Here is a 16,024-nt window from a genome sequence, read left to right on the forward strand (position 1 = left end):
AACATCATGCAAGCCATCTAACTACTCTCGTCTCACTTATTTTTTACTTTTCTTTCTTTACTTGGTTTCTTTTCTTTTCCGTTGAAAGTCTCGTTTTTTAAAGTTAAGTTTTGCCGCAAAGCTTCAGTCAAATATAGTCTTTGCTCGCCTAAAACTTCAGGCACGAGACTCCACTTCATTCATCCGCCAACACACCAATTGATTGGCTGCCCATGAAAAAAAGTCCTGCAGAGAATCAACTAACCTGGGAAACCCCTTTTCAGCAAGGACACAGAAGGGAATCCCAATCAGACACAAACAACAAAAGCAAGTAACACTTAAAGGACAAGTTCGGTATTTTACACTTAAAGCCCTGTTTTAAGATCGTTCCTGATGAAATACACTCACCTAAAGGATTATTAGGAACACCTGTTCAATTTCTCATTAATGCAATTATCTAATCAACCAATCACATGGCAGTTGCTTCAATGCATTTAGGGGTGTGGTCCTGGTCAAGAGAATCTCCTGAACTCCAAACTGAATGTCAGAATGGGAAAGAAAGGTGATTTAAGCAATTTTGAGCGTGGCATGGTTGTTGGTGCTAGACGGTCCGGTCTGAGTATTTCACAATCTGCTCAGTTACTGGGATTTTCACGCACAACCATTTCTAGGGTTTACAAAGAATGGTGTGAAAAGGGAAAAACATCCAGTATGCGGCAGTCCTGTGGGCGAAAATGCCTTGTTGATGCTAGAGGTCAGAGGAGAATGGGCCGACTGATTCAAGCTGATAGAAGAGCAACTTTGACTGAAATAACCACTCGTTACAACCGAGGTATGCAGCAAAGCATTTGTGAAGCCACAACACGCACAACCTTGAGGCGGATGGGCTACAACAGCAGAAGACCCCACCGGGTACCACTCATCTCCACTACAAATCGGAAAAAGAGGCTACAATTTGCAAGAGCTCACCAAAATTGGACAGTTGAAGACTGGAAAAATGTTGCCTGGTCTGATGAGTCTCGATTTCTGTTGAGACATTCAGATGGTAGAGTCAGAATTTGGCGTAAACAGAATGAGAACATGTCTCCATCATGCCTTGTTACCACTGTGCAGGCTGGTGGTGGTGGTGTAATGATGTGGGGGATGTTTTCTTGGCACACTTTAGGCCCCTTAGGGCCAATTGGTCATCGTTTAAATGCCACGGCCTACCTGAGCATTGTTTCTGACCATGTCCATCCCTTTATGGCCACCATGTACCCATCCTCTGATGGCTACTTCCAGCAGGATAATGCACCATGTCACAAAGCTGGAATCATTTCAAATTGGTTTCTTGAACATGACAATGAGTTCACTGTACTAAAATGGCCCCCACAGTCACCAGATCTCAACCCAATAGAGCATCTTTGGAATGTGGTGGAACGGGAGCTTCGTGCCCTGGATGTGCCACAAATCTCCATCAACTGCAAGATGCTATCCTATCAATATGGGCCAACATTTCTAAATAATGCTTTCAGCACCTTGTTGAATCAATGCCACGTAGAATTAAGGCAGTTCTGAAGGCGAAAGGGGGTCAAACACAGTATTAGTATGGTGTTCCTAATAATCCTTTAGGTGAGTGTAGAACGGTTAAGATTGAAATTTGGACACATGCTTCTGGCCCGAGAATTTTCGGTTTCTGTGGTTGCTTCACTGTTTGCTCACACAAAAATCGCTGCAAAAGATGCTTTCCAACAGGTTTTATCGTAGTTTTTGTCCAACTCAAGTCAATGGAGTTGGACAAAAACTACGAAAAATACCGAACTTGTCCTTTAAAGATTCGAGCCGAACTGGTGCATTGATATAAAATGTAATTACCCCACCTAAGAAATGATAGAAGGGTTAAATCAATTATTAATGGTTCGTTCAGGTCAGGTCTTATAAAGTGCATATATTGCTTGAAACTTGGGATTTCATCATTTCACTCTCTTAAAACTAATTATTTCCTCACTTTCTTTCTTTCTGCAACTTGTGTGAATGCATGTGTTATATATTAGTTTCTGTGTGTATTAGAATAGTTCAATTAAGTCTTGTTGCATTTAAAGAGAAGTGTTCTGTGCTTACGAATTTAATGTCTTAAACTGCTGATCTTGTTTCCTTGCTAATAATAGCATTAGTCCCATTGTCCCACTGCAATACCTTTATGTTGGTTCTGTTCTGTTACCCTAAGGGGGGTTATCGCTGCTCTCCCTGCTCTTATCCATGCTAGGCTGCATGGATGCGCAGGGAGTTCTTGCCCAGAACAGAACCATACCACCAATCCAAACTGTATGCTGATTGTCAGTCATCTTTGACGATAGTGATCCTTGACAGAATTAAAGGTCATAAAGTTGTTGCTAGAAAGGCAACAATAAATCTGCAACCCTTAAGCAAGAATCACCCTTACTAAAATCACTTGTAGCGTGCTGTTCTGTTTTCTCTTGTACCATTGCAGTGCCACTAATGCAGCTACTCTGGTGTTCCTGTGGGGATATCAAGAACTGTTTGTGTTGAAGGTGCCATATGAGGTTGTTTGGGACAGGTTGAGCAGTCACAGTGGTCAAGCCAGAGATTAATTGGAGCCTGCTATGCTGACATTGCTTACCATACACGTTACACTCGACTGACTCGCTACAGTCATGTCAATAATGCAGCAGGTGCCAAGGTCTCTAGGTGACAACATGACAGTTCAGCACAAATACACACATGCCCACACGACAGCGAGCATTGTTATCAACCAAATCACAGCTTTAAACACACAAATACAGTCAAGGAAGGAAACAGTCTGGCACTCTGCAATGAATTTGCCGGTGTGATTATGTAACACTCACCACTGCCTGTCAGAGCAGATGTGTAGCCAAGCAAATTAGTGCTTGTAAGTATTTACAACTTTTACAGTAAGAGCTTGAATTGTGTGTATTTGAAGAATTAAAAATGTTCTTTATAGTTCTTTCAGTGTGTTATGAATTCTCTTTCCTGGCAATATTTAAAACATGCTGGCCCTCAAAAATGATGTCCCCCAAGATGTTTTATTGATGCTGTTTTTAGGGAGCTTGAATAATTTAGCGATTCTCTAAATGTTCATAGCAAAGCTTACTGTCTTTTCATGCAAATAAGAAACAAGAAAAAAAAAGTGAGGACCCTCACAGGATTCCTAACGCCATTTTAGACAAACAGTAGTTGCACACGCAAGCGGATTCTCACTGATGTGTGCATTTTTTTTTAGGTGTGTTTAATGTTTTTCTTTAAAGCTGCTATTCCTTAGACGCTTTCATCACTCATTCGTTTATATTTTTACTTATTTTATCTCTGTATCTCTTTTATCGGACGTTGAAGGTTGTAACAACAGCACATTCAAAAAGATAGTATTCTGCGCCAACCTTCTTCACATGCTTTAAAGATCTGGGCTCTTTTAATGTGTTTTCTCATTGTCGTTGTCCTCCAGGCAGGGGGACAGAAGGGCGTCGATGGAGGTCTGCTGCCTGACGCCAACGGGCGGGATGGGGAACCCAGCAGGCAGAAGGAGAGCGACGGGAAGTGGCAGAAGCCGCGCATCTCCCGCAAGTCCCTCATGAAATGCTGTCTGGTCAAATGGATCATCGCCAGTACAACACCCCAAGGCTCAAGTATGACTCTTACAAACCCGGAAAATAACACTAGGCAATATCCAGATGGAGGAGTGGAGGGAACAAATCACAAAGGAGATGTTTAATATAGCATTCATAACATATTATACGCAGCTTTGAACCGTACCCAAGACTGCATCAAAAAGGGTGGTCTAGGGTACGTTTCATGTAAACTCCAGTACGGTTTGCTGCTGAACGCAATCGTATTAAATCATGGAAGTGAACCGCTATTGATGACCTATGATTCGACAAAACTGTGTTTGTATGCGTCTCGTTCACTTTCCTGAAAAGCATGACTGACTCACTGCAAGCAGAGTGTATAATTTCATGCTCGCCTTCAGCAGAAATGAACTCCCACGTTCTTCAGAACATTTGCAGTAGCTACAATTCGAAGCAGATAGACACAAGTGGCTCTATGTGCACTAAAATGTGTTTTAAACATAAAAAAAATAATGAAAACAACTGAAAACAAAACCAAATGTTAAAAAAACTAAATATAAAAGTGAGGTGAGCAACGCAATGCACTTTGCAGCCTTTTCCTGTGTCGTCGTTACCAAGCAACAGGGTAAACAGCTGCTCCTTTGATAATGCAAACGCACTGCGGTTCGGGCCCAAATTATATAATGTGAATACAATCCAGAAGGGGGAAGGAGGAGAAATCGAACTCTGTTTCGGATCAGGCAAAAATGTGTGAAAGCACCCTTAGAGGTATACTATAGGCCAATAGTAAATACTTGCTTCTGCCATAATTCTTTAACTGCCACGACTTAAACACATCTGAGCTTTAAGAAAATCATTTTAGGTTCCCACAGTTAAAATTACTTTGTGGTATGTATGATGTGTGTATGTGTGCTTAGCTCATATATAGCATAATTTAACCCCTTGAGCGGCATGGGATCACCGGTGACCCCAACTTTTATTGTTTACATTTATCGCGTGTTTACAATATCATTTTGTCAAGTAATAAGGTTAACCAATACATTGTTTGAAAGATACGACACTGTATATTCGTCTCGTTATAAGCATTATACAATCAAGATAACTTTGCAACCGTTTTTTGTTATTCTTTATCAACATAAACAATGTGATACAACTATGAAGAGGAGGGGGGGGGGGCTTACCTTTTTTGTGTTGTTGAAATGTAATGCTTGGCAGAATAATGATGACATCGATCTTTTTACCATGGGAAGAGTCCAGTATATGATGTACATGGTAAAAATTTGTCCAAAAATATGCAAACTGTTAAAAATATCCATAGAACTTCTATTGTTTACATCCTGAAATTTGCTAATCACGAGGGCGTTGTCCCGTTTATTCGACGAACTATCCACATCTAGCGCATTATTCAATGAAACATAACATATCAGTGTTTTTATTAGAGTGTCTGGAAATTAATGAGATCGGCCCAGAAGATGTCCGATAAAAACTGGCCATGTAATTTTAGAAAGAATTGAAGGATGTCAGACGCTTTTGGTGACGTATGATCATGCATAATGCATATATGTGTGGTAAAAAATAAACCAATAGCAATGGAAACTGTTGTGTTGTCATCCAAAGTGAAAGCCTATGCTGTCGGTACACGATCCGTTCCACCTGCACGATCCGTTCTACGCATGCGTAGTAGACGCAGTAGAAAACGCACATGCGCAAATTATAATTCTGTTTTGCGATGCTGATTTTGATTTACGACACTGCACGATCTGTTCCACGCATGCGCATATTTGTACCGCGAAACTTTCATTCACTCACAGCAAAAGAAAATGGAGTTCAGTGGAAGAAATGAGCGAAATGAGAAGTTTGCCCTTTACGCTGCCGTTAGACAATATTTGGTTGACGGGTTGGTGGATGCAGCGTTGAAGAAGAAGGTCTCACGAATGGCTGCAAATTTTGTTATAAGAGGTACGTGAGTGCATAGACATCATTATTGATAGACGCCCTATCAACCGCTAAGTTACTGCCAGTGTCCCATCTTAGACCGGTCACCCGCTGTAATCTGTTTGGCAGGTGCAATGAGCTGTCAGCGCATTAAATTAATTATACCTCACTGAATATCAAACTGATTTTCGCGCGGTTTTTTTTGCTGCAAATGTCATTCATGTAGCTATGATACAGGACACATGGTTCGGCGTATTTTAATATTCACAGTAGGCTTACAGTAATATAATATTCTGATATAAGATATACAGTGACCAGACACAATATATGATGTATGTGATGTAGGATATAAGGTATTTTATAAATCACACACTATAAATATGATAAAGAAGCAGAAACAGATAGTTGCAGTAAAGTAAGATATTTAAATAAGTTGACACAAACAAACACGAACAGACACTCTCTCACACACAAACTCACACACAAACAAACAAACCGGAACAGACACAAACATACTCCCTCTCACACACAAACACACTCTCTCACACACACAAACTCACTCTCTCACACAAACACAGACACTCTCTCACTCATACAAACAAACACGAACAGACACAAACAGACCATTCAAGTTGAATTATGATTTGTGACACACACACTCACACACAAACAAACACGAACAGACACTCTCTCACACACAAACTCACTCACTCACACACAAACAAACAGGAACAGATACAAACAGACACCCTCTCACACACAAACACACTCTCTCTCACACACAAACTCACTCGCACACTCTCTCACACAAACAGACACTCTCTCACACACAAACACACACTCTCTCACTCACACACAAACAAACAGGAACCGACACCCTCTCACAAACAAACAGACACACACACTCTCTCTCTCTCTCTCTCTCTCTCTCTCTCTCTCTCTCTCTCTCTCTCTCTCTCTCTCTCTCTCTCTCTCTCTCTCTCTCTCTCTCTCTCTCTCTCTCTCTCTCTCACACAAACACGAACAGACACACACACACACACACACTCTCTCTCTCTCTCTCTCTCTCTCTCTCTCTCTCTCTCTCTCTCTCTCTCTCTCTCTCTCTCTCTCTCTCTCTCTCAAAAAGCAAGACTATGTAAACAAAAACACAGCCACTGTACAAAAGTGGCAATTATAGAATAACGGACACAGCAATGCATCATGTTCTATAAGATCATCATGTTTTTAGCATAATCCAGGGGATTAAAACGTACAAAATATATTTCAGGCCTAGTGAAGTTGGTAACTAACTAATAATAGTAGTAATTGTGTAAAGTTGCATAAAATGGTAATACTCACTAATGCAAGAAAAAACTACCTCAAAAAACTGTTATCTGTGCTGTTGTCCAGTAACTCCAGTTGGAAACTTCACCCCAAAATGGCGGGCTACCGAAACGCCACCTAGTGGCTGTTACCAAAAAAAGCATCAGAGTTTCGCCTCTTGTTCTTCTATACTCTGGTATTTGAAAATAATATTTCGCATTGTTTTAGTTAACACGTGTGAGCATGTCAGTAACGTTCCATCTAGTCAGACATAGTAACCGCCAACATTTTTCACCACACGTGTTTGCATCCCTGAACAGACACATGTGCACATACGTGCTGTATTGTAATACCAAACAAAGCAGCAAAATCATTACGTTACAAACATTGTTTGTCTATCACAGAAAGTAAATTATTCTACATTGGCCCCAGTGCACAATTCATGAGGCTGGTTGTGCTGTCTGATGAGCAGAGGCGGGCTGTCCTGGAGGAGTGCCACAACAACCCTGGAACAGGGAACCATGGGGGCGTGAGGGCGACCATGGACAGGGTTGCTGTGGGGTACTACTGGGATAACATAAAGGCAGATGTGGCAGATTGGGTACTTTTTTGGAACTTTAATGGAATTTGACACTATGGCTCTCAGGCAATGAATTGATTTAGTGGCTTTGTTTGACTTCAGATAATTATTTTGTCTAAATAATATAATTATTTTGTCTAAATAATAAATGTATCCATCAGGTCAAAAGCTGTCACAGATGCCAAAAGAACGACCCCATAAAGACTGTGTCTCCTGCCCTTCACCCTATTAAGGTAGAGCTTACCTTGGTGTACCACTTAAAGCAACAAGTTAGGTGATGTGGTAATATTACATATCTCCACAGGTGAAAGAGCCGTGGGAGGTGGTCGGTATGGACCTCATTGGTCCACTGAAAAAAACCATGAAAGACCATCAATACGTCCTCACGGTGACAGACCTGTTCACCAAGTGGGTTATCGCTGAGCCTTTGAAGTGTGGCTCTAGCACTGAGGTGGCTGAGGCACTTGTGTCAAAGCTCTACACATTTGGTATGGTCCGGAAAATCATCACTGACAGGGGCCGTGCATTTGTTAACGAGGTATGTGTCCTTATTACCCTCTCCCTTCACACAGGGCATATGGCATCATCACAATTCATTGGTCATTTCTGAGACCAATAAATATTGAAAATAACCATGTGTGTCTGATGTACAGCTTAATGCACACATATTTGCGGCGTTGAACATCAAGCATGCCATCACAAGTGCATACCATCCCCAGTCAAACGGCCAAGTAAGTGTGCCCTCATGACATCCCGCAAAACAGTAAAGTCCATTTTAGCCAATGTACACTAAAGTGCATGTAACAATTCCTTTCTATGTTGAAGGATGAGAGAACTAATCAAAATATAAAGAGGACTCTCAGAAAATATGTTAATCAGCACCATGATGATTGGGACATCCACTTACAGGCCATAGTTTATGGAATAAACACTGCAAAACAGGTTATTATTCAAAATGACTAGATAACATATGTTGCATACATGTTTTAAGAGTTTTATTTTGTGATTTGATGCAAAACATTTTGTTTCAAATTAGAGATCCACCAAGTACAGCCCGTACTTTTTAATGTACAATAGGCACCCCCGTCTACCACAGGCATTAAATGTCTGTGAGACAGACGCTGCCTTTGAATTGGCGGACCCAGAGGAGGAGCTGGAGCTAAAACTAGCTGGAGTCAAGGCCCTCAATGAAACGGTTTGTTCAGAGTTGTGTGAATGGCATGTTCAATTTGAATAAGAATGTTCGCATAGTAATATATTCTTATCTTTAAGGTACGGAAAAACATTGAAAAGGCACAGGGGAAACAAAAAAAGGCTTTTGAGGCAAAGAAAAGGAAAGGGGTTCGCCAGTGCTCAGTTAAGGCAGGGGACGAGGTCCTAATTGGGGAGCCCAAAAAGAAGGTGAAGAAGGGAAATTGTTTACAGGATCTCCACCAAGGGCCATTCACCCTCACATCCCTGACAGAGAAGGGTGTGGCAAGTGTGGCTATGTTAGGAAAAATACAGAAAATGAATGTTGCACAGCTAAGGCCCTACTTTCGGCCACAAGGTATTGTAATAATCCTACTTGGTGACATAGCAAATATAAACATGACACTTGGCAATGCTGATTACTATTTACTTTCCTGTTGTGTAGATCATAGCCATGAATCGGAGGGCAGCCAAAACAATGCAGAAGACATTGGACTGGTGGACCACCAGTATGCCAATAAAGGTCCACTGTGGCACAAGAGGTTGTGTCCTCAACAAGAACAAGTGGTGAGTGCCAAACTAAACTGGATAGTTCACATGCACAGCTTGTTGGTGTGCTTTAAATAATAAATGCATGATTGCTTATTCCTAACAGGGATATTTTTTATTTCTAGCTGACCTATGTGCTGGATAGAACACGTCCAGCAAAAGAAATTGTTGTTCTGGATGGCCCAGTTTGTCTTCAAAGGGAAGACTTTTGGAGCCTGGGGCTAGATGAACAGGTGGAGAGCAGTGTAAGTGGATATTGCTGTAAAGAGTTTGGATGGTTCTAATGCCTTTATTGTAATTATGCAAAACATTCTGTGCTTTCAGATTGGGAATGCGTGCTTCAGGCTGGTAGAGGAGGCAGGCAGGAGACATGTATGTATTTGTATTTACCTTGATGACTTACACATAAGTTTGTGCAAAAGTGAGTGCACCTCTCACATTTTTACTACTCACTTTTGTGAGATGTATGTATATGAAATGCAGACATACAATTTTATTCAGGGAATGGATGTCCACATTGCTGACCTATTTGAAGTCCCTAAATGGAAACTAAGCGAACCTAGTTTGCCGGTAAGTTGTATAATGTGTTGATAAGTCCCGCAGATACACCTCTTTAAGTGAAGATTATGTCCAAGGAGATCTGAACATAGTTTTTTTTTCATAGGACAATGTGGAATCTAAAGATATCATCATTTTGCCAGCATGGTCTAGGGGGTCACAAACAGCAAGCCACTACATGCTTTGTGTACAGTTACATTGTTTTTTAGTTTTTCCTCTATTTTTAAACCAGTTGGTGCCCCTATAGCTGACATTAATAGGGTATGTTCTTCACAGGTGTTATTAGTTGCTAAGAAGGAGGCTATTTTTCTGGACTCATTATGTCCAAATGGGTTTGGAGATGAGAAATACCGAACCATATTTAGGTTTGAAATGCATAAGCAGAGGACATTAGCAAGGTTTGACCTGTGACCGATTAAGGCTAACAAAGAACATAAAGTGCATGTAGTTACGTGCTACTATGGGAATTAAAGTTAATACATGATAGGGGGTGTTTTCTACTTTTTTTTTCATCCAGTTAAGCCTGAACAGCACTCTGAAAATCTTCAATCTGATGACATTGTGTAACAGCCTTAACAAATACAGATCAAACTGAGTGAAATGGACTGATATCCTGTTCAGGCAAAGCCTTGTTCTCTGGCTTTAGGTTTGATTAAAAGCCTTGTTCTCTGGCTTTAGGATTGAGTAAAAGCCTTGTTCTCTGGCTTTAGGATTGAGTAAAAACCTTGTTCTCTGGCTTTAGGTTTGATTAAAAGCCTTGTTCTTTGGCTTTAGGATTGAGTAAAAGCCTTGTTCTCTGGCTTTAGGTTTGATTAAAAGCCTTGTTCTTTGGCTTTAGGATTGAGTAAAAGCCTTGTTCTCTGGCTTTAGGATTGAGTAAAAGCCTTGTTCTCTGGCTTTAGGATTGAGTAAAAGCCTTGTTCTCTGGCTTTAGGATTGAGTAAAAGCCTTGTTCTCTGGCTTTAGGATTGAGTAAAAGCCTTGTTCTCTGGCTTTAGGATTGAGTAAAAGCCTTGTTCTCTGGCTTTAGGATTGAGTAAAAACCTTGTTCTCTGGCTTTAGGATTGAGTAAAAGCCTTGTTCTCTGGCTTTAGGATTAAGGAAAAAACCTTGTTCTATGGATTCAGTTTTGCATAATGTTTTTCCAGACAACTTGCAGGAGCAGTGGCTAATGGACCGTGGGTGGAGAAGACGGGCAAAGATTTTGATGTAACTTTACTTACTATGTAAATTTGCCATTTCATTTTGCTCAGCGGACACTATATATGGTTGTCAACATTACATCTGAGTAACTGTATATTACTTTTCAGCCATTTCCAGTTCAGTCAGATGGACAGAGCTGTGGGATATTCATGCTTATGGTAAACTTATACAATTTCTACTCAATTTTTCCTGTTTGTCCTAAATCTCCATAGTAATTATTTTTCTCTTTAACAGTATGCCCTCTGCATCTGTACTGGTGCCATGTTTCACTTTTTGGATGTAAGTTGTAATTCATGGAATGTATATGTATCAAAGAATGTTAAAAAACAAACAATGCAAGACTCCAATATTACATGTGTATTACAGACTGACATACCATCTATTCGGAAGTGGTGGTGTCTCCAGATTCTGGAGAAATTCTCGATCGCAAGGTAGGGCATATATTTCAAGCAGTAAAACATTGGTCTGCTTTACAATTATGCTACATTAAAAGTACCATACTTTTGAATAGGCATGGGCAGAACTTCGGGCAGCGCTTTGCCTTCTGGACAGAGGAGGCAGAACAGCTGATGGCAGGCACCCTACCACCTATTTATAGGATTTCTCGACCCCAAATAGTCAAGGTATGGCCAAACTAACCAGACAACCATTTTCACGTACGCATTCTAAATGTTAAATTAACACCGGTAACACCGACTACCGTAGCAAGCCAAGTTACTACCCGAACCCCGAAGTTCCGTAGTGCCAGTAAAAGCGATACAGACCCCGTCAGGCAATGGCAGAAGTGCCTTTCACCCTGTTATGACTTGATGAACCACTGATAAGATTTTGGAAACATTATTTTAAGGTAAAAATGTTACATAGTGTTGCTTTAAGTATTGTGTTTACATGAGGTAAAATATAATTGCAATATTGCTAAAATCCCATTATAATCGCATTATGAGGGTGCATGTAAACGTTGTCAATCTTTCACCCTTAGTTACATTGCAGCCATCTCCAAGAGACATTTGTTAATTTTTTTGCTGAAAAGATGTCTTTAGGCCCCGTTTGAAAGACCAAAACATTTTATGTTGTAGTCTTAATTTATGGTATTTTACTTTATCATAGGAGGAACAGGTAGAAGTGGAGGAGCTGCCCCTCACATTGAAACATATGTACCAGGCAGAATACATCGTGAGGAACAGTATTGGGCTTTTCACTGGCCAGGTGCAAGAACCATCATACATGTTGATGGATCATGATGACCAAATGAAAGCGTGGAGGGTGCTGATGGAGTCGAGGAAGTGCTATGCCATGGAGCCTTTCACGTTCATTTTTGAAAACATTCAGGACATGGAAACCTTCATGATTATTTGCAAAGACACCCTCAACCTGAGAGTAAATGCTGGAGTTGGGGTGCACAGTCACCCCTATACATTTTGTTAGTGTGTGTGTGTGTGTGTGTGTGTGTGTGTGTGTGTGTGTGTTACAGCGGAAAGAGTGTTCGTTTAAATGAACAGAGCTGTTACAGCGGAAAGAGTGTTCGTCTGAAGTGGACTGAGAGCTGTTACAGCGGAAAGAGTGTTCGTCTGAAGTGACTGAGCTGTTACAGCGGAAAGAGTGTTCGTCTGTAGTGGACTGAGAGCTGTTACAGCGGAAAGAGTGTTCGTCTGAAGTGGACTGAGAGCTGTTACAGCGGAAAGAGTGTTCGTCTGAAGTGGACTGAGAGCTGTTACAGCGGAAAGAGTGTTCGTCTGAAGTGGACTGAGAGCTGTTACAGCGGAAAGAGTGTTCGTCTGAAGTGGACTGAGAGCTGTTACAGCGGAAAGAGTGTTCGTCTGAAGTGGACTGAGAGCTGTTACAGCGGAAAGAGTGTTCGTCTGAAGTGGACTGAGCTGTTACAGCGGAAAGAGTGTTCGTCTGAAGTGACTGAGCTGTTACAGCGGAAAGAGTGTTCGTCTGAAGTGGACTGAGAGCTGTTACAGCGGAAAGAGTGTTCGTCTGAAGTGGACTGAGAGCTGTTACAGCGGAAAGAGTGTTCGTCTGAAGTGGACTGAGCTGTTACAGCGGAAAGAGTGTTCGTCTGAAGTGGACTGAGCTGTTACAGCGGAAAGAGTGTTCGTCTGTAGTGACTGAGAGCTGTTACAGCGGAAAGAGTGTTCGTCTGAAGTGACTGAGAGCTGTTACAGCGGAAAGAGTGTTCGTCTGAAGTGGACTGAGAGCTGTTACAGCGGAAAGAGTGTTCGTCTGAAGTGGACTGAGCTGTTACAGCGGAAAGAGTGTTCGTCTGAAGTGGACTGAGAGCTGTTACAGCGGAAAGAGTGTTCGTCTGAAGTGGACTGAGAGCTGTTACAGCGGAAAGAGTGTTCGTCTGAAGTGGACTGAGAGCTGTTACAGCGGAAAGAGTGTTCGTCTGAAGTGGACTGAGCTGTTACAGCGGAAAGAGTGTTCGTCTGAAGTGACTGAGCTGTTACAGCGGAAAGAGTGTTCGTCTGAAGTGACTGAGCTGTTACAGCGGAAAGAGTGTTCGTCTGAAGTGGACTGAGAGCTGTTACAGCGGAAAGAGTGTTCGTCTGAAGTGACTGAGCTGTTACAGCGGAAAGAGTGTTCGTCTGAAGTGGACTGAGAGCTGTTAAAGTGTGTGTGTGTGTGTGTGTGTGTGTGTGTGTGTGTGTGTGTGTGTGTGTGTGTGTGTGTGTGTGTGTGTGTGTGTGTGTGTGTGTGTGTGTGTGTGTGTGTGTGTGTGTGTGTGTGTGTGTGTGTTTTTATAAAGATAAATAAAGATACTCAAAAAGTGTACTTTACTACTGTCCACCACTGGTCCCATGTCACTTCTGTGTGTACACATGCTTCTTTCAAGTCATTTCCATTGTCAGTTTGAAATACTCTATAACGTTTCCCCAGACTTGTTTGTAGTTCTTTTTTCACGTAAGTGCAGATAGTCTAGGCAGAAATGCATATTATGTTCCTTTATTGTCTTTGTAAACAACATTAAAGAGATTATTTTCCGCATTTAGATTATATAGATATATATTAGCCTATATAGACCCATACTAATACAAAATTACTCAACTTAAAAGGTAACTAATAGCCGATTATAAATTAATAATTTATTTAATTTAATAATTAAATTTTAATCAAAAAAAATGACACCAAACCATCTGACAATACTGACCTCAGACCAAAACACGGCAAGTTAAGTCAGTTAAGCCTAATACCATACAGCAATGAATCGCAAAGGAGAGTGGGGGAAATTGATCATGTATGTTCATAACTCACAGTCACAACTCCTTTATTATTTTGGATTGGCAACCACGTAAACACATCGTAATGCAGCGTAAGCTACATTTAAAAACATCAAAATAGACCCGCTGTGAAATGTTAAACAAAATACAACTAAAGTTACACAAACATTGAATGTCTATGTTACACAAATACCGGTATGCCGCAAGTTGTGCCGCCTGGCCGTAAAGTGTTTCATCCACGCATGCGTGGTACCGATAGTGTAGGAAAACCGTGACGTCTTCTACTACGTAATTACGCGCATGCGTAGAACGGATCGTGCAGATGGAACGGATCGTGTACCGACATATGCCATGACGAATACGCACATGTGCTGATTTGCATAATCTCGCGTTTATAACAGTGTTCCTTTGTGAGCGCAACCATTTGCTTCTCTGGAAATTTACGCACACGTGACAGTCATGACGCACAGAGGTCACCTGCTCGCGCTAGCACAGTAGCACTCGCTCTGTGTACATTAGCCTGCTGCAATGCGTTCACGGCGGGGAAAGAAGTTATTTTCTCCTGCTGCTATATTGGAGGAATTTCTGCGAAGCAGTGATGAAGAAAGCGTGGAATATTCAGAAGAGAGTGCTGTAACGTTATCCAGCGTCGACTTTGAAGAAGAGGATATGTTTTTGGAAGGTCTCGATCAGTTTCAGATCGGTAAGTGTCTAATCATTTTAGTGAGTTTGTATAATATTGCTTTTTCGTTTTGATTTTCTGCACTATTGCGGCTTATAAGTACATTGAAAAACAGTGAAAATTCGTTGTGATTCAAGCGCTGAATTAGAAGAAACCCTATACAACATTGAACATATTACTCTATGTAATGTTAGCTATAGGCTATTGTTTTGTGTGTAAGTTAGAACGCAAGACGAAGTTTACAAAACCAAACTTTTCAGAGAAGAAAATGTAATTATATGTGTGTAAGGTAATCAGTTGTGTTAGGTGTATTTCTAATCCTTTTTGTGTAATTCAACAGTGACGAAACTTCAGATGATGCGAGGGTACCAGAGGCCTCTGGACAACAAGCGTCCGTGTGTGGCTGCAGCATCTTCAGCTGCATCCAGATGTTCAAGAGGAAAGAACGGAAGAAAGAGACAGCCCAGCACTTTGTGGTAAGCAAATAACGTGAAGCAAGTAAAGTAATGTTTAGTGAGATTTAAAAAATAGCATTTGAGGGCATTATTATTGTCTGATTACAGTCTGCATTATTAGCTGGTAGTGTAAATGTGCAATCAGAGCAACAATAGTATGGAGGAGAATTGCTGTATGTGAATTATTTTTGAATATAAAATCTGTAAGCTGGTAGTGTAAATGTGCAATCAGGGCAACAATAGAGTGGGTATGGAGGAGAATTGCTGTAAGCGAATGATCTTTTGAATAAAAAAGTCTGTAAGCTGGTAGTGTAAATGTGCAATCAGGGCAACAATAGAGTGGGTATGGAGGAGAATTGCTGTAAGCGAATGATCTTTTGAATAAAAAAATCTGTAAGCTGGTAGTGTAAATGTGCAATCAGGGCAACAATAGAGTGGGTATGGAGGAGAATTGCTGTATGTGAATTATTTTTGAATATAAAATCTGTAAGCTGGTAGTGTAAATGTGCAATCAGGGCAACAATAGAGTGGGTGTAGAGGTAGATTGCTGTATGTGAATGATTGTTTGAATTTCAGATTTGAAAAGGCAATAATATTTATTTATGTGTAAGATAATCAGTTATGTTAGGTGTATTTCTAATCCTTTTTGTGTAATTCAACAGTGACGAAACTTCAGATGATGCGAGGGTACCAGAGGCCTCTGGACAACATGAAAGCGTCCGTGTGTGGCTGCAACATCTTCAGCTGCCTCCAGAAGTTCAAGAGGAAAGAACGGAAGAAAG

The 16,024-nt window shown here is 41.0% G+C and overlaps 3 protein-coding genes across 6 annotated transcripts in view; 2 read left to right on the forward strand and 1 right to left on the reverse strand.

Annotated features, from left to right (window-relative positions):
- Positions 1–16,024, reverse strand: part of letm2 (leucine zipper-EF-hand containing transmembrane protein 2) — a 149,429-nt gene that overhangs the window by 55,500 nt on the left and 77,905 nt on the right. The gene's annotated exons all lie outside the window — the stretch shown is intronic.
- kcnip3b (Kv channel interacting protein 3b, calsenilin) overlaps positions 1–16,024 on the forward strand; it is a 41,414-nt gene that overhangs the window by 5,121 nt on the left and 20,269 nt on the right. The window contains exon 2 of the mRNA XM_056247907.1: positions 3,440–3,620. Coding sequence (XP_056103882.1) covers positions 3,440–3,620 — 181 coding nt within the window. The remainder of the gene's footprint in view (positions 1–3,439; positions 3,621–16,024) is intronic.
- LOC130082955 (uncharacterized) lies at positions 9,264–12,311 on the forward strand. Of its 4 annotated transcripts, XM_056247910.1 has the most exons (9): positions 9,270–9,365; positions 9,445–9,492; positions 9,622–9,690; positions 10,827–10,887; positions 10,989–11,039; positions 11,116–11,160; positions 11,248–11,312; positions 11,393–11,504; positions 11,989–12,311. In XM_056247910.1, exons 5-9 carry the CDS (start codon positions 11,031–11,033, stop codon positions 12,304–12,306), a joined length of 549 nt encoding a protein of 182 aa, XP_056103885.1. In that variant the 5' UTR covers positions 9,270–9,365; positions 9,445–9,492; positions 9,622–9,690; positions 10,827–10,887; positions 10,989–11,030; the 3' UTR covers positions 12,307–12,311. The 4 variants fall into 4 exon arrangements, with proteins under 4 accessions (XP_056103884.1, XP_056103885.1, XP_056103886.1 ...); XM_056247911.1 differs by lacking the exon at positions 9,622–9,690; XM_056247912.1 differs by lacking the exon at positions 9,270–9,365 and having other exon boundaries at positions 9,374–9,492.

Source organism: Rhinichthys klamathensis, unplaced genomic scaffold (genome assembly GCF_029890125.1).
Source record: "Rhinichthys klamathensis goyatoka isolate OS25496 unplaced genomic scaffold, OSU_Roscu_1.1 h1tg000050l_1, whole genome shotgun sequence".
Lineage (NCBI taxonomy): Eukaryota > Metazoa > Chordata > Actinopteri > Cypriniformes > Leuciscidae > Rhinichthys > Rhinichthys klamathensis.

Bases quoted from the DNA above. Each gene is read 5' to 3' on its own strand.
- LOC130082955 (XM_056247909.1), top strand. From the start codon at position 9,346: ATGAACAGGTGGAGAGCAGT. The intron at 11,040-11,115 runs GTAAACTTATAC...TCTCTTTAACAG, and splicing joins GTGGGATATTCATGCTTATG to TATGCCCTCTGCATCTGTAC. The intron at 11,505-11,988 runs GTATGGCCAAAC...ACTTTATCATAG, and splicing joins CTCGACCCCAAATAGTCAAG to GAGGAACAGGTAGAAGTGGA.